The following is a 26,934-nucleotide window of genomic DNA, read 5'->3' on the forward strand; positions in this document are numbered from 1 at the left end:
AGAAAATTGTGATGAATACTGAATTAAAATTGTGATTGTACATGCAATATAATGTTATGTGATATAATTCAAATCAACGAATAAGCATTTAAATTTGATTGGGTGGCTGATTTTCAAAACATAGCAATGTAAATTTCGTTACAAGTTGGGTGGTTGGGATATATATATCTTGGGGTGGGGAGAGAGAGAGAGAGAGAGAGAGAGAGAGAGAGAGAGACAGACAGACAGACAAAGAAATATCATCATTATTATCATTGTTTTAACATTTACTTTTCCAAGCAAAATTTGTTGAGCCAGATTTTATCCAAGCAGATGCCATTCCCGTCACCAATTCTCAGCAGTTTCTAAGCGTGGTGATATTTCTAAATGGCTGGACATGTTTCCATGGAAAATTGGAAAGGTATGACACTACTCGTGTAATGGTGACAGTTATCTACAAGTACCATGTGATGTCAAGACAAGGGGACACAAAAACTCATGCGTGCGCACACACACACACACACACACACATACTCACACCATACACAAACACACACACATATATTTACAAATACAAAGGGCTTCCACAGTTTCCACTAACCAAATCCACCCACAAGGCACTGGTCAGCCAAGGGCTGTAGTTGAAGATATTTGTCCAAGGTGTCACGGAATGAGATTGAACCTGAAACCTCATCAGTTAGGAAGCAAACTTCTTGATAATAAAACCATACATGAACTTATCTTAATAATTATTGTGATTTGATAACTGACATAGGAACAAACATTACAAATGGAAATCCTCTCAGCCCCTTGTGGAGCATAGGGCCGGTTTCCTGGTTTCCATGGTGTATGTGTTCCCCCCTAGCTGGACAGGACGCCAGTCCATCGCAGCTTTTTACTCAAGAAACAGGAAGAAAGAGTGAGAGAAAGTTGGGTCGAAAGAATACAACAGGGGTTGCCACCACCCCCTGCTGGAGCCTCGTGGAGCTTTAGGTGTTTTCGCTCAATAAGCACACAGAACACCCAGTCTGGGAATTGAAACTGCGATTTTCCAACCGCAAGTCCGCTGCCCTAACCACTGGGCCATTGTGCCTCCACAAACATTACAAATAGTGAATATTAAATACAGTTCTTGAATAATATAAGCAATTTGACCAATTTACTTGTGTGAGATAAGATATAATCTTTATATTAATACTGGGAGCACTGCATACAATTTACATGCTGATGAAGACAATTTAACCCTTTTGTTACTATATTTCTAAAGAAATTACACTGCCTTTGTTTTAATTAATTTTGATATTATTGAATAATTTAATCTGTCTCTGACCAGTTGTAGCCATGTAGACCCCAGATATGGGTGAGATTATCTTGCCATCCTGTTTTTGGTTGGCCTCTTGATCTTGTCCATTGTCTTGGTGTCCATTCTGGTATTTGGAACATAAATTAACAAGAAATTTTGATGGGAGGTGTGGTGTTATGGGCTGTGATGAGCTATGTGTTGTTGGTGAAGAGAGATGAAGCAAACGGAAGTGAAGCCAGACCGGAAGTCGGACACACGCTGTCGAATGCCAGCACATGGGGCCAGTCAGAAGACAGAGAGCTTACGAGGAAGACGTGTTTTGATCTAGAGCGATTGTTTACTCCGCTGCGGTTTACGAGGTAAGGTCCAACGTTTCATTCTGTCCTTTTGCTTCTTGTCTTTTTCCTCCATCACACCACAGAAGGTTTTAACTTAGATCACACTAAAAAGTTAAGTTTGTATCATGGAAGCATTAGTGGTCTCAGGCGGGTTGGTATCAAAAGGGTGAAGGCATCTGCTAGTTCAACATCGAAACTTGCTATTCGGCTGAATAAAGTTTCCGAACATAAAGGATCATATATAACCATGGCTGTCGTATATTTAATTAATTTTTACATCTTTTTCCCAGGTTAGCACATATTAGACCAGAACACTCCCCTTTTTTTACTAACACTTTTTCAATGCCATTTGCTGCAATCCAACAAAATTAAATACACATCACAAAAGTACTGATTACTGATGACAGGTTGATCACTGTTAAAAGACTATTTGCAGTCTACTTACATCAGTCATCAAGTAATACTAAGTCAACCACTTAGTATTACCTGATGACTGATGTAACATGACTCAATAAGGTGCATAGCTTGGAGATCAGAGAGTTTCTCTAGGTCAAGCTCATACTACTCTGCATTGAGAGGTTATATCTCCAGTACTCCAGACATGTGATTAGAATGTTGCAGAAATAACTCAAAAGACAGATTCTTCAACCCATGTCAACTGCACAGGAGGCCCAAAGGTAGACCAAGAATGGGATGGTTGGATAATATCCATAGTCTCAGTTGGTTACGCTTGAGAATCCAACCAAAAAGTGTAAAGGTGGTTGGTTCTAATAGGATCCTATAGAGAAGGTACCTGAGAGTTTTACACCCATGACCCTCCCAAGAACAGTGGTCAGAGAAAGTGGATGGGTGAATGGACTGGCATAGAGAATAAAAATTGATAATGTTTTTGAAAATTAAGATAATTAAAAGATGTGTTCATCATGCTACTACCCTTTTTCGATCATGCCCTCTTTTCCCCAATATCCATTTAAAATTTTCTAATGTTGTCTAGGGGAAAGTACCATCCACACTGAAAAGCAGTGGGTGAGATGAATTATGTATTTTCGATGCATTGTTTTACTGTTGGATGACTATTTTGTCATTAACACTATCATACTTTTTAAGCAAATTTTTTTTTTATTTGTACATCTTAAGAAGTGCAGAACCACAGAACAATTTGCTGACATGCAGAAATGAAACAAAGAACACTGACTGTAGCTTATGTAGTCAAAGAATGTAAATACTATCTCCCCCCACTCTCTCTCATACACTCACACACATGCATGCACATACACACACAAACAGTATACACGTATAAGATGAGCCTCATACAGTTTCCATCTACGAAATTAATTCATAAGGATTTGGTTGGCATGGGGCTATAGTAGAAAATACTTACTCAAAGTACTGCACAGTGAAACTGAAATCAGAACTGTATGCCTGCCAAGCAAACTTCCTAACTACACAGCCATCCTTGCCTTCTTACAACACTAACATCTCTGCCATATACACTGCCTAAATGCATTTCAACGTCTGGATTTAATAGCACACAAGATTCAAAGACATCATGAAAACCATCAAGGAGAACAAATATAGATGGGGTAGCCATATCACATGAATGAAGATAGACAATTAGGATGACAGAATGGACACCAAGGCAATGGACAAGATTAAGAGGCCAACCAAAAACAAGATGGCGAGATAATCTCACCCATACCTGGGGTCTACATGGATACAACTGACCAGAGACAGACAGTGGTAGGAGTCCAGGTAGAGGTTGCTCCTTCAAGAGCGATGAAGCCCTGGACATAAGACAAGATTACAGTGTATAAATTAATGTTAACTTTACCCTTCTTCTTTATAAATCAAGTGCATAGACTGGAAACATTTCTGATATTTTATTTCACCGGGAACTGGCTGAGGGCCCTGGATACGACTCTTGGCAACATCAAATGGAATGTTAGCACAAGATCCAAGAACACCAGAAATAAAGCCCACAGTAAATTTCTTTAAAAAGTCCAAAACTTTGTCCTATAAAATAAAAAGAAAAAAATGTTGAAATTATATCACCTCACACAACATCACCACCATTGCTACCATCACTACCACCACTCCTCCCCATCCCATCACCACCATTTATTTTAAATAACTTGCTTGACAATACTGACGACACTCTAAAGTTGTGGACCATCTGTATCTTAAAATTTTACGTCAACATGAAGACAATGAATTGGTTTGGTTGTCCCTCATTCATACTTTTGAGGTCGATAAATTTAGCACCAGTGAAACACTGGCGTCTATGTAATTGACTAGTTCCCTCCCCACAAATTTCAGGTCTTGTTCCTTTAGTAGAAAGGATTATTATTGGTTGGTTGGTTGGTTGGTTGGCACTCCGTCGAGGGTTCCAGTTGATCCGATCAACGGAACAGCCTGCTTGTGAAATTAACGTGCAAGTGGCTGAGCACTCCACAGACATGTGTACCCTTAACGTAATTCTCGGGGATATTCAGCGTGACACAGTGTGACAAGACTGACCCTTTGAATTACAGGCACAACAGAAACAGGAAGGAAGAGTGAGAGAAAGTTGTGGTGAAAGAGTACAGCAGGATTCACCACCATCTCCTGCCGGAGCCTCGTGGAGCTTTAGGTGTTTTCGCTCAATAAACACTCACAACGCCCAGTATGGGAATCGAAACCGCGATCCTATGACCGCGAGTCCGCTGCCCTAACCAGTGGGCCATTGCGCCTCCACTGTTGTTATTATTATTATTATTATTATTATTATTATTAATTTTGTTCATCATGTACATGTGTATTCATTATTACTTTATTTATTTTATTCAATTTTAGAAAAATTGAAGTATATCATTGACAATTCCAGAGTGTAATAAACTTATTTTGTGTCTGACTTTTGGCCTACCCTGTACAATAAAATAAATAATATTATCACTTTCAAATATCCCATTAGATATTCCTTATTTCTTTAATTAGGCTGGAACTTATAACCATGGTGTGTCTTGTTGGATGCCATAAAAACTATCTTCTGTTTCTTTATTGTTCTTTTGGAAGAAGTTCACCAAGATGTCATCACAGAATAATGTAATAACCAAATATATTCTTTTCTACTCTAGGCACAAGTCGATTAGATCAACCCCAGTATGCAACTGGTACTTAATTTACCAACCCCGAAAAGATGAAAGGCAAAGTCAACCTCAGCGGAATTTAACTCAGAATGTACAGACAGACAAAATATCACTAAGCATTTCGCCCAGCATTCTAATGTTCTGCCAGCTTGCCATCTTAAAAATGATCAAATATATTATCACTTTGAAATATCCCAGAAGATATTTCTGTCAAGATAGAACTTACAATCATGTTATTTGTAGTTAGACACCATTAAGAACTGTCTCTTACTTCTTCATTGTTCTTTGGGAAGAAATTCATGACTTCATCCTCAAATTTGTGCACTTTCAGGATTCTAAGAAGCTAGTCATGTGGATGGTTTCCAGGAAGATTTCACCCAATATTTTGTAATACAACACACTTACATTTTTGGTAAAAATATAATCTTTTTAAAAATCAATGATGAAAATTTACCTCAGTTTCAGGAAATGTATTCTTCACATTATGGTAAAGACTGAAATATATCATGTTGAAGATTCCATGTCGGCCTAAAGTTGATGTTAATCCTTTATTCAATCCATTCCGACCAAATCCATGTTCTTTGAATATTTCTCTGGCAGTAGCAACAGTACTCTTTTGCTGTTCAGGTTTTTAAAAAATGGATAATTATAATTATAAGTTAAAAGTTTATAATTATTTAAATAATTAATTTAACTGATATAATTAGTATTTGTATGTTTTACTAGGTAATTGAGACATCTGAAAATAAGTCCGTTTATAACACTGTTCAAATGTAAATATGGCGGTGGGGTGGGTAGAGTATTCAGAACCATATTGGAGTGGGTGGTCATTTTATTGAATTTCACTTTTTGTTGTTGTTGGCTGTAGTTTATTTTTTTAAGCATAGTGGGGGAAAGAATGATAGTTAAGTCAATGCTATCATTAGTTAAGAAGGGAGTGTTAGTCATAAGCTCTTCTTCTTGGTTGTGCTGTTTCAAAAAAATCCCATGACTCTTTCACCATCCAATTCCATAATTATGAATTTGAATTGAGAGATTGAGTCATCGTGAATCTTTCATTAGCTGGTTACACAACCATGGATGTGTCACAGTTACTCTCTTGATAGAGCTTGTTGATACTGACCGTTGATCTTCTAAGATTCCTCTGCTCAGCATCAATGTTGGCTCAGTTGAGCTCTTCTGCTACCTCTTCACAATCCACCATGCTGCAGTCCCATGACTTCATCGTATCCCGGCAAGGTGACTGAATGGTTGCTATGCTCTGCCAAAAAGCAGCCTGTAACTATGCAGGGTATGGTTGTCACTCAGTAAAGTATTTTCAAAATGCCTGCATACCCAAATTAAAAAGCTAACTAGAAATGTGGTGATTAAAACTCCGGTAGATCAGTCATAGAATCATTAGAGGATCAGACAAAATACCAGAATAGATGCCTTGTGATATTTGATTTGGTTCTTTGCACATGGTCTGCTTAGGTGGTACATTTAATCCGTCACCTCGATTAACTGCTATTGCCAGGCATCTTAGGTACCTTTAGCAGAATCTTCTCCATAACAAACACACAGGCCAGGTATCCAATTTAAGAATACGTTCCCTCCCTCAAACCAATTTCAGAGGCCCTAGTAGTGTCATGAATACTGCCTTCTCTCCTGATGAATAGATTTTTTTTTTTTTAATATAATTGACATCTAATCCATGAGCAAAAGTCTTAAAGAGCCAGTTTTAAGTGTTCCTGGGCCATATATGGCTGAAGATTTTGCAGAAGCCAAGAGCAGCAGTACTATTTTCACTCAAGAGTTTTATAGAGAATACAAGTCTATATTCTCCTTTATACTTCTCTTCTTATACCTTGTGTGTATGTTCTGGCACACTTTTACTACCATCTTTATCTCTCTTCTAGCTACTCCCACCCCTATATATTACAGGGAAGCCATATATCTTCTCTACAGCAAGACACCTTTGCCTGTCCAAATATCATACTCCAGCCTTCAACACTTGATATAAAGCCACCTCCCTCTCTCTCAAACACTCATTCAGTCGAAGGGGTTTTTACTTTTTTTTTTTTTAATATTTTGTCATGCAAGTAATTTGGTGACCTGACTAGTGCCGAGGTTACAAAAGAAGCTCCCGGTACAATCTGTAAAGTGGTTCTGTTAGGGTTAGAATGTTCAGCTACAGAAACCATGCCAAAGTTAACATTGGGGAATGACACAGTTCTGAAGATGGTTAGACATTAAGTGATGATGATAATGATGATGATGATGGCTCACATGCCAGAGATGTAAACAGAACCCTTCCACATTTTAATTCTTTTTTTTTTTTTTTAATGGAATCTCACGTCTTAGGCTATGGAGATTCTGATTCTGAAAAATAATTTTTCAAGAGTCGCAACTTCAAAATTTCCATTCCCCACCCCCTCCATTTCTTCTTTTTTCACTTTTTCTGGAATTTTGGGGGGTTTTTTTGTTGTTTTTTTTTGCGAAATATGTACAAAAATACGGAGATTATGATTCTGAAAAAAAATTGTTTGTGAAATTTCAATTTTTTCCCCAAAAAATTTAATTTACCCCAAACCCCTCTCCTCCTGATTCTACGGCCTTGGCCTTCAATCAGGCTATTCACATGCTAGAAATAACAGCCAAATCTCACAAAAATGCGATAACATTCATATCGTTTTACTTGTGGCAATAATGCCGTTTGTTTTCAAAAAATCCATAATTTTCTCTGGAGCAAGCAGCTTCAATATTTCCTCAAATGAACACTTTAATTTCACTTTCGGGTATTTTTTTTTTTTTTTTTGAAATTTTACAAACAATGTTTTTCAGAATCATAATCTCCGTATTTTTGTACGTATTTCGCAAAAATAAAATTTCTGGAAAAAGTGAAAAATGAAGAAATGGGGGAGGGGGGAGACTGAAATTTTGAAGTTGTGGGATTGGGTTAAAAAGAAATAATAATATTGGGGGAAAGGGTTCCGTTTACATCTCCACCATGTGAACCATCAGATTCCAGTACCCTTAATTCTCTGAACAGAACAGAATATTATATGATTGGATCTTTTAATTATGGGTACAATCCAGAAAGAAAAAGAGAGAAAAGAAGACAATCTCAGTGTTAGACTGGTATTTTATTTTTTCAAACATGATAGGATGAAAGGCAAACCTGACCTAGACAGCAATTTAATACAAAACGAATGCGGCTAAAGAAGTCTCTGCAGGACTTTAAGACTACCAATTTGTAGCTCTTTCATCAGCGAATCGCGATGAATTAAAAATTAATACTAACGATGACAGGGGAGATAATTTAAATAAATTAAAGTATACTAGAGATCTCTGAGCAGGGGGATAATTCAAATCAATAACCACGATAATGGAGACTACTAAGCAAGGGAGATAATTCAAAGGAGAATGATTCAAGGGGAATGATTCAAAAATAAGTTAGATGTTAAATTTTTTTTAATTGTTTCCCCTTTTGGAATACTCTATTTCAAAATAAACCAAAAAGTGACAGAGTCCAGGTTGCTGCTGTATTTTCCACATGAAATACACTGGTTTGAATTCTTATATTGCTGAACATCTTTTTTAAATTTTTTATAATTGGCAGAAAGTTAGAAAAGTGACTCGAGGGCCATAGAACTCATGTTTTCATCGCGTTTATTCTACCAAATCTATATCTCTTGATGAAGAGTGCCAAATTCAATGGAGTAAAGCTTTAAAAGTTAATTATTGTAAAACTGCTGTTTGCTCGTTCCATTGTAAAAAGTTTGTAGCAGTAGCTGTTATTGCTGTTGTTGTTGTGGTGGTGCTAGTGGTAGTGGTGATAGTGTTGGTGATAATGGTGGTGGTTGATGTGATGTGAAAGGAAGAGCTATCATTATAGAGCAACACATAATGACAGCCAGTTTACACCAATGTTAAAGTAACCCAGGTTAAAGCAATTATTACCAGATAAATCAGGATTTCCAGCTGAGTAGTAAAACCCCCTAGTGGTGGTGGTGGTGGGAAGTACATTCACAAGGTGGTAAATGTCATGATGATGCTATAGGGGTCAGGAGAGTCACAGAGTGTTTAGAAAGGTTAAGATTTTATTGTCTAAAATATATAATGTAGGCGCAGACGTGGCTGTGAGGTAAGAAGCTTGCTTCCCAATCATGTGTGGCATCTTCAGTAAGTGCCTTCTACTATAGCCTCAGGTCAACCAGAGCCTTGTGAGTGGATGTGGTAGACAGAAACTGAAAGAAGTCTGTCATATGTGTGTATATATATATATATCATCAGTAAACCATAAATCCAAAAGAGAAGCACACTCTAAGTTACAGAGCAGTAGAGTATTTAGATAAAGATAGTTATGGTTGGTCTATGGGGTTAGCTGGGTTTCACATCCATAAAGCACTCAACAGTACAGTATCTCTCAGACCCTAATAGCTGGTGGCCTATATATATATATTTAATGGGGTGTGGTTGTGTGGTAAGAAGCTTGCTTCCCAACAGCATGGTTCCAGGTGCAGTCTTCTACTATAGTCTTGTGAGTGTGTGTGTGTGTGTGTGTGTACATGCATATATGCTTCACAGTCATGAGTTTCCGGGTTCAATTCCATTACTTGACATCTTAGAAAAGTATCATTATCCTTGGATTAACCTATCTCTTGTAAGCAATAGTAAGTAGACAGAAACTATGTCACAAGTTCATCAAATAGATTGTACCTGTTTCTCAAAGTGTCAGCCTTGTCACACACTCACTGTGTTGCACTGATACTGCCTGAAGGTTAATGTTAACCCTTTTGATATCAACCCACCTGATGCTATTCCTGCTTCTATGACACACACATCCTGTTTTAATGTGATTGAAATTAAAACCTTCCATCAAAATTTCATGTTTATTTATGTTCCAAATACCACCTTAACAATTTATTTTGCTAAATTCTTCGTTATTTTCAAAATTAATTGAAACAAAAGTAGTGTATTACAACAGAAAAGGGTCAAAGTGATCTAAATTAAAACCTTCCATCAAAATTTCATGTGGATTTGTCCCAAGCACCAGCTTAATAATGATGCAGTTTTTTTTTTTTACTAAATTCTTCATTACTCGAAAAATTAATTAAAGCAAAGGCAGGATATTTGTGAAGGTAAGCATAAAAACGGCAGATTTCAGAGAGAAAATGTAAACAATAGGCACAGACATGGCTGTGTGATAAGAAGCTTGCTTCTCAATCACATGATTCTGGGTTCAGTTCCACTGCATGGAACCTTAGGCAAGTGTCTTCTACTCAAGCCTCAGGCCAACCAAAGCCTTGAGAGTGGATTTAGCAGATGGAAACTGTGTGTATGTATGTGTGTGTGCGTGTACCAGTGTTTGTCCCCCACCACTGCTTGACAACCAGTGTTGGGGTGTTTACGTCCCCGATGACTTAGCAGTTCAGCATAAGAGAACAGAATAAGTACCAGGCTTTAAAAAAAGAGACTGGGGGTGCCTTAAAAAAGAGAAGTACTGGGGGTGCTTTGTTTCAACTAAAAATTTTTCAAGGTGGTGCCCCAGCATGGCCACAATCTAATGACTGAAACAAGTAAAAGATATAGGACTAGGTAAGAAGAACAATCCCATACATGGGAATTTGGCAGATACAGTTTCTGTCTACCTAATGTTAAACCACTTTGGTTGATCCAAGGCATTGGCCAGGTGCTACACAGTGGAACTGAAGCCAGAAACATGTTATGACAAAGTGAACTTCTTTACCATACAATCATGTCTTTGTTTATTTGTGAATACACAAAGAATTTATAATAAATTTAACACTCAAAATATATCGGAAATAATCATTACTCAATTAATTTATCTCCTGTTATAACAGATTATCTGTATTTAATTTTGCATTGTGCCATATTGACACAAGATCATATTGATACATTATCATAGAACCACATTTACATATTGGCACAAAACTACCTTACTAAAGTAGTAGATCACATTGATACAATGGTACAATACTACAATGTCACCTGAACACAAGGTTACATTTTCACCTTAGTACTCCGCTACTTTATCTCATTGGCTCAAACCTGCCTTTCTACCTATGCACCAGACCACAATGCCACATTTCCACTAGACTCTACCTGCAACGCCATATATTCTTCAAGAATGATAGTAACTTGGGAAAGGTAACAGATTATGGTCTATGACTTCTGAAGGTCCTGACAGACCAGAAAAACATTCAGTGTGGTTGACACTGTTGCTGTGTATCTCCAGGTCAACCTTGATCAAAAGCACTCCAGTCATGATCATCTGGTCTTTTAGTAAATCATGAACTTCACTGTCAACGTGTTCTGTTTAATTAAAACAGTTGGTTGTGATTCAACCAAGGAGACTTGGCTGCCATTCCTAACAAATCAAGTAACTACAACCATTGAAGTCATGTAGGTGGTGTTCATCTTGAATGTGTGATCAATGCAGTTGCTGTTCTTTTGAAATTGACTCCAATATATAACTGGTAGTTACAGCATTAACTCCAGCTGGATTAATAACAAAGCTGTCGCTCTTGTAGGCTTTGGAAATAGAACACAGAAAGACAAAACTAACTATTCAACATGGCACTTTAGTGTTCCTATTATTTGCTGATGTACACACAACTAAATAAATTATTCAACCTTCTTCCACATGGAAGATATGCTCTAACATATCTTCACTGCCATCATCCTTCCCTTTCAACTGGGGTAACCATACATCTCCTGTATTTGTTCCTGTTTCTCTTTCATATGTTAACATCTCATCACTTGGCACAAAGCCACTGCCCTCAATACTGCACCACAACCACCACACTGTGAAGGGGGTTTGTCTTGCAAGTTACTTGGTGATCTCACTAGTGTTGGTGCCCTGTAAAAAGCACCCAGTATACTTTGTAAAGTGGTTGGCATTCGGAAAGGCATCCACCCATAGTAACCATACAAGAGCTGACACTGGAGCTTGATGCAGTCCTCTAATTCATGCAGCTCCAGTTGAACAGCCCAACCCATGCCAGTATGGAAAATGGATGTTGATGATGATGATGATGATGATAACGATAGTGATGATTATCATATATACACTTACTTACCCCCTTTATGTTGTCCCTTTCAGCCTGTAATTTAACTTTGACCACTTCAAAGGGATTGATAATAACAGCTTCAGTGAGACCTGAAAATAGTCCTGCTAGAGTCAAAACCTAGAAAGATAGAGAAAGATGGCAAGGAAGAATTAGGAATATAACAATGATGTCATAAGAAAACAAACTGCTGTGGTCAATTAGCTAAATTTATATAAAATTACAGGGGAAAAACAATTGTTCTAAAAGTAATATTAGGACGTATATTCATTTATATTTTCACCTGTTTCATTGACTTCATGGATTTCAGACAATGAGGAAATTTCTATGAGGGGCAGCCGACCTGGTGAAAATAGTACCAAATTTTTAAACTGTGTCCTACAGTCTTATAAAAGGATATATTTGTCTGTATTGTTCAGACTAAAACATCATCATACTATGCTCTGCTTAATATTGAGCAGCTTTAACAAGAGCCCTTGCAATCACTCACAAAGACAGCATCTTGTCTAAGGAGGTATCAAAAAGTTCCCAGACTAGTTCTGTAGAGCACCAACAGATGGCAGCACATGTTTGTGTGCACAGTGAGAGCTAGCAGTGACCTTCATGGGGCAGTGTACCGAGTGACATTGTGGTGTTTACTTTGCAAGTTGTGAAATTTGTGTTTTTGTGATCATGTATATGTTATAGTCTGCAATTTTGTCATAGACAGAAATAAAGAGCCAACATGAAATTTTGTGTTAAACTTGGGAAGTCTGCTACAAAGACATTGAGCATGCTTCAGCAAGCTTACAGCGATGAGGTAATGGATTGTATGCAAGATTTGAGTGGCATGGAGACTTGAAAAGCAGAAGAACATCTCTGGAAGACAATGAACAATCTGGAAGACCTGTCTCAAGCATCACACCTGGAAATGTGGAGAAAGTTCATCTGCTTGTGCATGAGGATCGTTGGAGGACAATCAATGACATTGCTGATATTGGTTTGTCATATGGGTCCATGCAGGTAATCCTAACATCTGGGTTCTTCACAACGACAATGCACCCTGTCAGTAAGCTCTCCTCACTTGTGCGTTTCTCCCCCAAAACAACATGGTGTCACTTCTGTACTCATCCTATTCACCAGATTTAGCACCTGATGAAAATGCAACTCAAAGGTCGATGTTTTAACACCATTGTTGAGCTCAAGAGCAAATTGCAAAAGGTCCTCAACTCATTCACAGAAAACAACTCCCAGGCCAGATTCCAAAAGTGGCAGGAATACTGGGACCAGTATATTGCTGTGCAATGTGACTATTTTCAAGATGATGATGTTAAAACATAGGTAAGTAATTTTTTATTAAACATAACTAGTTCAGGAAACTTTTGATACCACCTCATACACCTGAGAAACTGGGAAACTGGCTCTGTACTCCTTACAAAGTGTTGTGGACTAATCTTACCATGCTTGCATGGGTCAGACAGAATTTGCTGTCTGAATGCATCTGGATGCCCTCCCTGTCACTAACCCTCACCTGTTTTCAAGTAAGGTAGTATTCCAATCATCAGATATGTTTTCACAAAAGACTGGGAATGAAGAACACTGCTCACATAACTGATGCTCATTTGCAACTATTACGTAAAATTAAGGCAAGGAGACAGTAACACACATACACACACACTCACACATACACACTCATATATATTCTCATATATGCACTTTCAGTTTCCATCTACCAAATTCAATCATAAGACACTTGCCCAAAGTGCCATGCAGTGGGATTGAACCCAAGACCAAGTAGTTGGGAAGCAAACTCCTCTAACACACAGCTACACCTTCTTGATAATTGGTATTAGTTTATTTACATCCCCAGAGCTTAGAGGTCCAGCAAAAAAGATAGAGGCCAATGGAAAAGCTAACAGACTTAAAACAAGTAAAAGAACAAAATAAGAATGAAATAAAATTTAAAACACTTTTATAAACATCTATTTTTTTTCTATATTTTACTTGTCTCTGTGGCTCCAGCCTGGTACACATCCTATCAGTCTCTTTTGCCAAACCGCCAGGTTACAGAGACATAAACACCATCAATACCAGTTTTCAAGTGATGGTGGAAGACAAACACACACACACACATGCCATGAAAAATCCAATTCTTCACACTCCACAGATCCAGTTACTTTTGCCAAATGTTCTTCCTCAAATGCTTCAAAATGTCATTGATAGTCCTCTGACGATCCTCAATCACAACCTGATGAATTTTCTCCACATTTCCAAAGGGTCTTTTAGATTGTTCATCATCTTCAAGGGGCATTCTTTTGTTTTTTAAGCGCCCATGCCACTCAAAATATTGCATACGACCCATTGCCTTATTGTAAGCTTGCCGAAGCATGCTCAATGTCTCTGTAGAAGAATTCTCATGTTTAACACAAAATTTTTAACACATACACATATAACAGGCTTCTTTCAGTTCCCATTTGCCAAATCCACTCACAAGGCTCTGGTCAGCCCATGGCTATAGTAGAAGACACTTGCCTAAGGTGCCACACAAGGGAAGTGAACCTGGAAATATGTGTCTGGGAAGCAAATATCTAACCACATAGCCATACCTGCACCCAAGACATTATTATAAACATTACTAATTAAAACCACCTCTGTTTTATTTGACTGGTACTTAATTGTCTGTTATCAACTTCAGAAGGATTAAAAGCCAAGGAGCCAAAGTCAACCTTGATGAGACTTGGACTCAAGTCTTTAAGGCACATAACTAAATACATCTATTTCTGTCCCTCTACTCATCTCATTTGGAACAAAGCCATCTCCCTCATTACTACTCCCTCCCTCAGTTGAGTGTGGTCTTGCCTTTCAAGTTACTTGGTAACTTCACTGCTGTTGGTGCCACAAGAAAAGCACCTGGTTTATCATCATCATCATCATTTAACGTCTGTTTTCCATGCTAGCATGGGTTGGACGATTTGACTGAGGACTGGTGAAACCAAATAGCTGCACCAGGCTCCAATCTGATTTGGCAGAGTTTCTACAGCTGGATGCCCTTCCTAACGCCAACCACTCAGAGAGTGTAGTGGGTGCTTTTACATGCCATGGGCACGAAGGCCAGTCAGGCGGTACTGGCAATGGCCACACTCAAATGGTGTTTTTTTACGTGCTACCTGCACAGAAGCCAGTCCAGTGGCACTGGCAACGACCTTGCTTGAATGTTTTTTCACATGCCAGTAAGGCGACACTGGTAATGATCACGTTCAAATGGTGCTTTTTACGCTCAAATGGTGTTTTTTATTCTGTAAAATAGTTGGTATCAGGAAGTGCATCCAACCATAGAAACCACACCAAAGCAGACAGTAGAGCTTGGTGCAGTCTTCCAGCTTGCAGGCTCCTGTCACACCATTCAACCCATGTCAGCATGGAAAGTGAACATTATATGATGATGGTGGTGGTGGTTGTAGTGGTGATTATATGATGATGATGATGACGACGATGATGATAATGTTCAACAAAGAATTTTGTCCAATGCTTTACAGGCTTTGATATCCATTAACTAAAACAGCCATTCCTGACATGAAGAATACTAAATCTCAGAACTTACCATCGGTTGAGGAATGTACTCCCCATATGCAAACAAATTCTTGTATCTTTCAAATGCAAAAAATTTGGTTGCTCTCTTGGGTGTTTCTGCAAGTAATGGAGGAAGAATTCCTTTATAAAATCCTAACATTCTGAAATCAAAATAAAATTACATCAAAAATACAAATATAGTTATCATATTTATTTTATAAATATATATGTAGTTCTTTCACCACCATTACTATTACTTCTTCAACAAGTGAGGAGGAGGAGAAGATTGGGAGGAGGGGGAGGAGGAGGGGGAGGGGAGGAGGACTAATTATAGAAATTAAACAATTATTTAACATATTTTCTCTTTCTCTAGTTTGTTTTGTATTTTTATTGGAATCACATACATATCTATGTGTATAGGTATATATGTACATACATACACAAATATGTACATGTGTGTGTATATAAGCATATATACAAAGTGCATGCATGGCTGCATGGTAAAGAAGGTGCCACACAGTGGGACTAAACCCAACTATGTGGATTCAGGTTCAGTCCCACGTCATGGTATTTTGGTTAAGTGTTTTTTCTACTATAGCCGTAGGTCAACTAAAGCCTTGTGAGTAGATTTGGTAGATGGAAACTAAAAGAAGCCTACCATGCACATATATGTAGGTATATGTGTGCATGTGTGTGTACATGTATGCATGTGTGTACATGTATGCATGTGTGTGTGTGCATTTGTGCATGTGTTTTTGAGCATGTATGTGTGTGTGTGTGTGTTCCTTTGTGCCTCTTCGTCTTGACATCACATGATTGTTGTAAACAAGTGACACCCTCATGTGAGTGGTGTCATTTTTTTTCCAGTCTTTCATTAAAATAATGCAATCACGAGGAAATACTGCCAGGTGAGGATTGATGACACAAAGAGCATCTGGCCATAGATAAATCTGCCTCATTTCCATCTGACCTAAACAAGCATCAATGATGCAGTACAGGCATAGCTGTGTGGTTAAGAAGTTCACTGCATACCCACAGACATCAGGGTTCAATCCACTACATTGCAGCTTGGACAAGCATCTTCTACTATAGTTCTGAGTTGGCTAATGCCTTCTGGATGGAATTACGATAGATATAAATTATGTGGAAGCTGCCACATATACATGTGCTTGTGCACACACATATACACGCATGCACACAAATGCAGACACACACACCATGCATGCAAGTCTATAATGGTCATCATCATCATCCTCATTTTACATTAGTTTTCCTTGCTGACGTGGACTGGATTCCATGCAAGTATGGATTGGAATGGATTTACGGTCCCAGTATTCTTTACTGGGAGCTGTTGGTTCTGAAGATGGGTACTGTCAAGCCCTTCCTATCCACAACCACTTTATAGAGTATTCTGGGTGAATTTCTTTGTGGTAGAATTGAATGAGCCTCACTACCCAACACTTTCTCTAATCATTTGCCAACCACTTTACTGTGTGTACTGGATGCACTTTCTCGTGTGTCCAGAGAGGCTAAATAGCTCTTGACAAAACAGGACTAAATTGACCTCACTACCCAGTTCTGTTTCTGATCATTTGCTGACCACTTTACATTATGTACTGAGGATATTTTCTGAGGCACCATCACTAGGAAGGTAACCTTCCTCCCCAATCACCTGTAGAAGGAGTGTGACAGGTTCTGTTGCGGTACAAGTGGGCTGTCTTGTACTCAGTACACATAAGGAGTACTAATAATCTAAGGTGTGAAGACCAAGGAGAGGAATATGATAGATAGCAATGATGGTAGAAAGGCTAGAAAATGGGGGAGGAATGTCGCCAAGGGTCTCGGTCACTAGTCATTGCCTCTATGAAGATCATGCTTCACTACCTCATCCAATGTCTTCCTGGGTCTACCTCTATCATAGGTTCCCTACACAGTTAGAGATTGACACTTCTTTACTCGGCTGTCCTCATTCACATGCATCACATGACCATACCAGTACAGTCATCCTCTTGCACACCACATCTGATGCCTCTTATGCCTAACTTTTCTCTCAAGATGCTTACACTCTGTCGAACATGTACACTGATATTGCCCATCCAGTGAAGCATACTGGCTTCATTTATTTCAAGCCTACACATGTGTTCAGCTGACACAGCCCATGTTTCGCTGCCATGCAGCATAGCTGTTCGCACACAAGCATCAAACAATCTTTCACTCTGAGAGAGCAGCCCTTTGTTGCCAACAGGGGTACAAGCTCTCTGAACATTGTCCAGCCTAATCTTATTCCCACAGCTACGCTCTCGGAGTATCCACTTCCACTACTTACTTGGTCACCTAGATAACAGAAACCCCCTGGCAGTTAATGGAGTCTATTTTCTGCACATTTTCAGTGTTTATTGAACCTGTGCACCTTCCACACACAAAAGCTAGTTTCCCTGTTGACCTTCCTCTTATATTGCTGCATCTTTTATACGCCCAAAGCTTACACTGGGTGCATCTTATGGAGTTTCTACCTATGCCTTTTCTATATATCGAGCAATGCCATCTACGTGCAGGGATTTGTGATTTGTCAGCCTTCCTACTTACTAAGACTTTGGTTTTTGCTAGTTTAACTCTAAGGCCCTTTGATTCTAGACCTTGCTTCCATGTCTGGAATTTTTTTCTCTAGTTCTGTTAGTGATTCAGCTATAAGAGCAAGATCATCAGCATAGAGGAGCTCCCATTAAAGCCAAAAAGGCAAATTTATAAATTTATAATTAATGCTTGCTGGTCACATATTATTATTGTTATTATTTATTAATAATAATAATAGTATCTTTATTCATTTATGTATAATTATACACTGATATCGTTTGAATTTGGCTCTGGTCTTTCAACAATTTTGAGAGGTATGATGAAACAAGCATAAATTTAACCCCTGGTTAACAACAAGACCTACTGATGAGAACTAAGGGAAATATCTCAAAGTTCGAAATCACATGATATAGGGATATCTGTGATCCTCATTTGTGACTTTCAGCTGCAATGGTAAGTTAAATTTTGCTCGTCCCTCAATTTTTGTTAATCTGTTGTATTTTCAATGAAATGGTGGCTTATTTGAGTAGTTTCTGACTCTTATTTCTAGCAACTCTGGTACTTCATGTACCCTCAATTATAATTAATAATTATATATGTATATATATGTAGAGAGAGAGAGAGGGAAAGAGAGAGAAATATATACATATATATATATATATATATATATATATATACACACACACACACACACACACACACACACAGGGTGCAGTGAATAAACTGTTGTCTAAATTACACCAGAATGAAAGTAACACTGACATCTTGTTTTAACAGATATATTTACCAAAATTACATGAAAATATCTTGAAATACTAAAGAGTAAATTTATTCTATAAAATCGCCATTGGCTTCAACCACGGCCTTCAGATGACTTCAGAACCTTCTGCAACTCTTCTGGATGGTCTCCTTGTTTAAGTTGTTGAATGTTGCCATAATCCTTGTCTTCAGTTCATCATTGGTGTTGCAAGGAGTTTTGTTGGTCTCCCGCTTAACTGTGCCCACACATAATCAAGGGGATTGCAATCTGGGGAGTTGGGTGGCCAGATGTTAAGGCAATGTGGTTGCAGAAATTGTCTGGCATGGTGTAGAGTCCTGTTGCCAGACATAGGGTCTTCCAGCAGCCACCCTCTTGACCCAGGGCAGCACTACCTCCTCCAGGCATTTGATGTAGGCCTCTATGGTGAGTCTGAGGCCATGTGGGAAGATGAACAGAGGCATAACATCGCCATCACTAGTGATCACTAGTGATCACTCCAAACATCATAATGTTGGATATTTGATTTTTATTATTCTCAGTACATCCTCAGATTGACATCCAAAGCTTCTGAAATGTTTGTATTGGAGCTTCCGACATGAATGCCAAGCAGTTCAGCATGTCATTTCCAAATTTACGACAGAGTGAATTGCATCAGAATGCTGTTTTTCTCACAGATGGTGGCCAACTGACCCTACTATACTGTGTAGATGACAAAATCAAAAACAATGTACATGTGCAAAATTAAAAATGTAAAATGGAAGCACAGTTCTATATTTAAGAGATGAAAAATTATGAACATTATTTACATTATTTACAATTGACGGATCCTCATCTTGTTTGTTGTTAATTTACCTATCGCACCCTGTGTAAAGACCGTTCAGTTTTTTTTCTCCATGTTTTTCTCCTTGTTTTCTCCGTATTCTTTCTGTTGAAGAGTGTAGCTCGAAACATTAAAGACTTTCTGTATTCCCGAGCATCAAACTAATACATCCTTTTGTTGTTTACACCACCTGTCATCGTCTGTTGTTTTTTTCGTAAATTCTCCCATATATATATATATATATATATATATATATATATATGTATATATATGAAACATAAATAGATGGACAGATGGATGGATGGGGAGAGAGAAAGACAGACAGACAGACAAAAGAACTGAAATATATTTAGATACAACATAGCCCTATTGTGGGTTAAATATAACAATAGAAAGAATGTAAAAACATTCTTTCTATATTGCTAATGAACAGAAGAAAGAGGGAAGGCATCTCCTCATAGATTATTTCATGGTTTGAGGAATGGTCAACAAATCATGAAACAGTCTATCAATAGTATAGAAAAATGTGCATATATTCTTTCTTAACTCACAGTGAGTTTTTATAATATTGAAATACATGCATACACATATTATGCAGGAAATGTTTAAGGTGAAGAACTGGTAGAAACATTAGAATGCCAGATGAAATGCTCAACAGCATTTCTGAGTTCAACTTTGCTTTTCATCCTTTTGGTGTCAATAAAAGAAGTACCAGTTGAGTACTAGGAGCAATGTAATCAATTTACTCCTTCCCTTGCACTTGCTGGTCTTGTGCCAAAATCTGAAGCTATTATACAGAATGCATCAGGTCTTTTGAGGACACCTCTTTCAAAGGCTCTAACTTGATTTTTTCACCTTACTTTTCAAATTAACGTTGGATATCAGGTTGACTCAGCAAATGAAAAGGCACACTGTAAACATTGCCTTAAAAGCACAGTATAGCAATAAAAAGAGAGCTCACTTCCTGAAAGTTGCCCAATCTTTCATTATCAAAGTTTGAAAGGAGCTAGAATCTGCTGATGGGGATCCAACATCAGCAACTAAATGCAAAACGCATGCGTGGGAGCCTAATACCATCGGGACACATTACTTTGTACAAAAAGTCCAAGAAACAATTGATAAAAAAAAACAGTAAGTCAATCAGAACCATGCAAAGGACCTCAAGGTTTCAGAATGCACCATCAGAAGAGTTGTGTATGAGGAACTCTGGTACAAATCATATGTGAAACAGATGGGTTAGTCTATGTCGGATGTGACAAGACAGAATTGTTTGATCCATGCTAAGTGCTCACTAAACATGCTAAAATACCAAGAGGCTGTAATGTTTTCATTTTTCTCTGATGTAAAAAACTTTGATCCAGACCAATAAGTAAATCAAGGGAACAACAGATGGCTATGCAGAGACCTGAATGAGGTTCCAATGGTCATGCATACTAAGTTCCCAGCAACTGTGATGGTTCTGGTAACCATCGGCGATAAGGAAAATGTCATACCTCCTCACTTTTTACGCAGAGCTTAAGAATCAATACCACTGGCTAAATAAAAGGTGCTGGAGAAAGTTGTGAGGCCCCAGATAGACAGAGTATGCAACAGAAGACCATATGTCTTCTAACAAGACTGCACTGTCTCATAAGGCTAGGACAATCCAAGCATGGATGTGTGCCAATCTCCATAATCTCTCAGACACATGGCCTCGCCAGACCTCAATCCACTGATCTTTTACATGTGGGGCATAGTCAAGAAAGAGGTCAATCAACATCCTCATAATACCATCCAATCTCTCAAATTTTGCTATAACCAACAATATGTCCAAAATCGATAAAGATCAACTGATTTGGACATATCAACACTTCTGACCCCATATTGAAACATCCATTGACGGTAATGGATAAATAGTAAGTAAGATAAAAGGATTCTCAAGATTACTTGTGCCAGTTTGTTTTCAATAACAACTGTTCATTGATGAGCTATGCATTTGTTTCTAAATTCATACAAATGACCTCAAAAAACAGAAGCAAATAGACATTGCAGTTTCCTTCTACCAATTTCACTCACAAGGTGCTGATCAGCCTGAAACTACAATGCAAGACTGGTTCAAAATGCCATGCAATGAGATGGAACTCAAGATCTGAATCTACACTGAATCCACATGGCCATGTCTGTGATTTGTCATGGTCTGGGAAACGAGATGTGGTAAGGGAACATGGTAGGAGAAATGAATAGAACGAGTGGGACCTGAGTGAAGATGAAAGATATGGTGGAGGTAGTGGAAAGGGTGGTATGAGAGAGGGTATGAAGCTGCTGGAAGAGAGGAGACCAATACAGAAGCAACAGAAGAGGAATTTATAATTATTTTGAAATGGCTGAGGAGTAAGTGTGTCTGGGTGCAGAGAAAATGCAGCCAACTGGTGAAGCAGAGAAGAAACAAGTTTGTGAAGCAAATGTTGGCATAGTAGTGTTTTGATGAATGAATCTTTGCCGCTCACCCAGCCAACCAGTCTGCCAGCCAATCAACCAATCTGCCAGCCAGCCAGCCAGCCAGCCAGCTAGATGGTTTCTATCAGAAGTGTACAGTCCAGAAACAATGATATAGCTGCAGTGGATTTGAACTTACAATCTATGTATTACACTCTATCAACTTGGCCATATTGCATTTTACTGAGCCCTTTTTTTTTTTTTTTACATTCATATATCTTTTTTTCAGTTTCACTTAGGTGACATGAGGTGAGGTGGGTGGTGGTGAGGACTTACCCTTCGTTTCTAGAAATTTTTTTGAAACAGTCATACAAGGAGGTGTATCTGTTTGGATCATCTGGTCCTCTTTGAATTTGAAACCTTGTTTTGATTAAATCGAGTGGGTGCATCAAAGACACTTCCACAAGACCTGAAGAAAAAAGAAAGAAGAAAAAGGATGTCAAAAAAAAAAACGAAAGTCATCATCAATTAATAAATAAATATGCATGAAATATTGGTCATCATCATCATCAACATCAGCATTTATCCATTTATTTAGCTATTTGCAAACAGGCAAATAAACTCAAAACATGAGTATATATCATCATCATTGTTTAACGTCTGCTTTTCATGCTGTCATGGGTTGGGCAGATTGACTGAAAACTGGTAAGCTGGGGAGCTGCACTAGGTTCCAATCTGATCTGGCAAGGTTTCTACATCTGGATGCCCTTCCTAATGCCAACCTCTCTGAGAGTGTAGTTTTTTACATGCCACCAGCACGGGAGCCAGTCAGGGGGCACTGGCATCAACTACATTCGGATGGTGCTTTTTACATGCCACCGGCATGGAAGCCAGTCAGGGCACAGAAGAAGTAACAATGTGACTCAAGGGCCGAGAGTTTCGAACATTGGCACTTATTAAAGTTTGATAAGTAGCAATATGTGAAATACCAAAATTAACTCTGCTTTTCATCCTTTACAGAGGAGCAATAAAATTAGTACCAGTTGAGTACTGGGGGTCAATGTAACCAACTAGCCCCCTCCCCTAAAATTTCAGGCCTTGTGCCTATCGTAGAAAGGATTATTATAATTATTATAGATTTGATTCAGGTTCATTTGTTATTCCTGGTAGAATTTATGTAAGTGGTGGGTTACTGCCTGTAACCTTAGGTATCTACAATCTTTCAATAGTCTTTCAAGTGCTTAAGACCCTCCTGATAAATTTTCCTGTCCCTAAGAGGCAGACTTTCTGTAGAAGCTTTACAAGGCATTCTATTCTAATCTCCTTCAACCATTTGTCAATGTCTTTGCTTACAGTTCCCAATGCACCAATTATTATAGGTACAACCTTTACAATTTTCATATTCTGAATTCTTGCAATTTTAAATTTTAAGGGATTGTATTTTTTTTCGTCTTGTTTCATAATGATCCTGGAATTATTATTGTTGTTATTATTATTATTATTATTGTGTGTGTGTGTGTGTGTTTATGTATATATGTATGTATTGTGCAGGTAGGCAGTAGGTTGGTAGGTATGTAGGTATGCATGCATGTATATATGTGTAGCACCCTCTATCTGTCTATATATTTATCTATCTATAATAGATATTTCACACTGAGGCTGAAATTGCACGCAAAATGAAAATGTTACACCTTCCGTTACATTTCAAATTAACTCTGCAAACTAAAACAAGAATTACTGTAGTTACCTCCCTTACATTTATTTTCACACGAAATAATCGTTTGTATCAAATCAAGTCTTTTCAAACAGGCCTATGACAGATGGCATCCAACCATAACCATCATCAATTTTCTCTGTCAAGAAATATATTGTCCCATGCGTCTTTTCTTCTTTTTGCAAGAGTGTGTTGTAATCTGAGTAGGCTACTGGATGAAGCCAGGTCAAATTACATAAAAACTCATAAAAACACATCCATGCTAAGTAAAAATGAGATTTATATAATAAATCACTATTTCTTCCTGAATGAACGATTTCAGATCTGATTTGAAAGTAAGCGCTATTTCTTTCACAGGTGAATGATTCTCCCCACTACTACCTTAATGTAAGATTCCCTTACAGTTGTTTACACTTCCTATTTGTAATGCCTTCATGTTCTAGCATTTAAATAACTGATAGACTGACTGACTGAATTAATGAACAAATAAAAACTTTATACTCAATAAGGTCTAACTACAGGTAAAGAAAAGTCTTGGACAGGAACTGACAACTTGGAATATGGTACATGAGAATTAAAAGACAGACCTCAATGACACAACAGTACTAAAGATAATAATCAACATTATGCCTATACTGACATGGGCATAAGGCCAGAAATTGGTGGTGGAGGAGTTAATCAATTATATTACCCTTAGTATTCGACTCATACTTTATGTCACTGACCCCAAATGGATTAAAGGTAAAACTGAAATTGGTCTGGTTTGAACTCAAAACATAAAGAGATGGAAGAATTACCAAATGGCACTTTTGTCAGATGCTCTAACAATTCTACCAGTTCACCACCAAAGTGTTAACAATCCTTTCTATTATAGGCACAAGGCTTGAAATTGTAGGAGAGGGGCTAGTCAATTGCATCAACCCCAAAAGGATGAAAGGCAAAGTTGAACTTGGCATGCATAAGGCTTTGGTTGGCCCTGAGTTATAGCAGAAGTGACTTGCCTAAGGTACTGCACAAAGGGACTGAAATCCAAAACTACATTGGGAAGCAATCTTTCCACCCACACACATACATTTATACCTATATCTAATAAAAAAAATATGTTGTGAAATAGAACCACCAAACACCCCCCCCCCCACACACACACCTTGGTTGATTAATTTACACAGACTTTATCAACCAGCTAGGAAGATAAAGTTTAGTAACCAATTAGTTTAGTTTTTCATTAACTTTTAGTGAAGAATTTAGATAAATCCACTCAAAATTTCATTATCCTTAACTGTGGAAAGCAGTTTTATATACCAGTCTATCTTTTGTTGAAAAAAGTCCTGTTTAAAACAGTTTTTTTTTTTTTTTTTTTTTCCCAGATATGTCAAGTTTACTGAAGCAACATGACTTGAAGAAAATACCAATTCTATTTTTGGTAGATATTTAACATCATTACCAGAATAATCATGAAATTTAATTTTGAAGTTACAGAGTTAAAATGATTGTCAGAACTGGATTACTTCTCCCTAGCTGTTGATAGCACATAACAAAACATGTGTAATCAGGTTAAATCTGATTTCATTTACATAGCAGTGCAAAGCTGGTCATGTATATTAATTAATCTAGGTATTGATACTATGCATATGAGATTCTATTTTCACAGCAAGGTTTAAAACATGTTTACCAAATATATGATTATTACATAGTTTACATATGTATATGTGTATATATATATATATATATATATATATATATATATATATGTTGGTGGTCCACACTATAGAAAAGATGAAGGTGGAAATTCCATACGATATATTTAGTGCAAGCTATAGACACATAAGAAGTGCAATGGAATTACAGGAAGGTTAATGAAGAAAGTAGACTTTGTGTGTGGCAGATGTGCAGGGACCATAAATATTGACCCTTTAACATCCAAATTATACAGTCAAGTGTATCATCATCATCATCTGTCTGTCTTCCATACTGGCATGGGTTCAATGGTTTGACAGGAGCCAGCCAGGTAGAAGACTGCACCAGACTTCTGTGTCTGTTTTGGCATGGGTTTTACGGCTAGATGCCTTTCCTAACCATGGTTTTTATGGCTGAATGCTCTTCCTAACCAACCACCCCAAAGAGTGGACTGCATGCTTTTTATGTAGCACCAGTACAGCTGAGGTCAGTTTTGGCATGGTCTTTACAGCTAGATGCCCTTCCAAATGCCAACCACTTTACAGTGTGGACTGGATGCTTTTTATGTGGTACCAGGACTGGCAGGGTTACCAAGTAACTTGCAAGACAAAGAATTTTGAGAGGGAAAGGGGCATTAGATGAGGTAATCTTGTGCCAGATGATGAAAGGTTAGAATGTGACAGAGAGGCAAAAACAGGTATCTTGCTTAAGGCGGCGAAGTGGCAGAAACGTTAGCATGCCGTGCGAAATGCTTAGCAGTATTTCATCTGTCCTTACATGCTGAGTTCAAATTCCGCCAAGGTCAACTTTGCCTTTCATCCTTTCGGGGTCGATAAATTAAGTACCAGTTACGCACTGGGATCGATGTAATTGACCCAATCCCTTTTTCTGTCCTTGTTTGTTCCCTCTATGTTTAGCCCATTGTGGGCAATAAAGAAATAAAAAACAGGTATCTTGCTATAGAGGAATACTTATTCACATTGTTTTGAATTAATCACATATTATCTTATAGCTTCAAGATTTTGATGATATGATTGTTTAATTTTAGAATGATATTGTAAAGTAGGTATGAAAGATCAGATCTGACTTACATGGACATAAAAATTTAGGGCTTGATATGGTGGGATTAAATGCTAAAGGGTTAAGAACACACAGGAAATAGCTTTCTCCAAATGCCCAGGTGGATCCTTAGTAGTTGTAGATAGTTTCTGTTACCTAGATGACAAAATTAGCAGTGAAGGAGATTGATCTGAAATTGTAGCTGATAGAAAAAGAACCGGCTGAGGAAAGTTGAGAGAGCAATTACCACTGTTGGTAACAAAAGGCCTCACATTCAGAGTGAAAGGCATACCGTATGATACTTGTGTATGAACAGCTTTACTACATGGTAGTGAAACATGGGCTGTGGCTAATGAGGATATGCGAAGGCTTGAAAAAAAATGAAGTTAGCTTGCTCTGCTGGATATGCAATGTTGGTATGCATGTTGGTTTGCATGGTGTGCAAAGTGTAAATGTGCTGAGAGAAAACTTTGGCATAAAAAGCATCAGCTGTAGTATGCTGGAGAGAAGACTGCACTGGTATGGTCATGTGATGCATACAGATGAAG

At 38.0% G+C, this 26,934-nt stretch overlaps 1 protein-coding gene across 3 annotated transcripts in view; it reads right to left on the minus strand.

Annotated features, from left to right (window-relative positions):
* The window catches only part of LOC106868887 (mitochondrial 2-oxodicarboxylate carrier), a 48,060-nt gene that overhangs the window by 5,797 nt on the left and 15,329 nt on the right, over window positions 1-26,934 (minus strand). For all 3 annotated transcript variants that reach the window (XM_089365171.1, XM_089365170.1, XM_089365172.1), the window contains 5 exons: window positions 22,273-22,405; window positions 15,399-15,528; window positions 11,831-11,938; window positions 5,200-5,364; window positions 3,452-3,633 (listed from right to left, as the gene is read on the minus strand). In XM_089365171.1, the coding sequence (XP_089221297.1) occupies window positions 3,452-3,633; window positions 5,200-5,364; window positions 11,831-11,938; window positions 15,399-15,528; window positions 22,273-22,385 (698 nt within the window). In that variant the 5' untranslated portion in view covers window positions 22,386-22,405. The remainder of the gene's footprint in view (window positions 1-3,451; window positions 3,634-5,199; window positions 5,365-11,830; window positions 11,939-15,398; window positions 15,529-22,272; window positions 22,406-26,934) is intronic.

Source organism: Octopus bimaculoides, chromosome Z, assembly GCF_046866305.1.
Source record: "Octopus bimaculoides isolate indiv1 chromosome Z, ASM4686630v1, whole genome shotgun sequence".
In the NCBI taxonomy this organism is placed as follows: domain Eukaryota; kingdom Metazoa; phylum Mollusca; class Cephalopoda; order Octopoda; family Octopodidae; genus Octopus; species Octopus bimaculoides.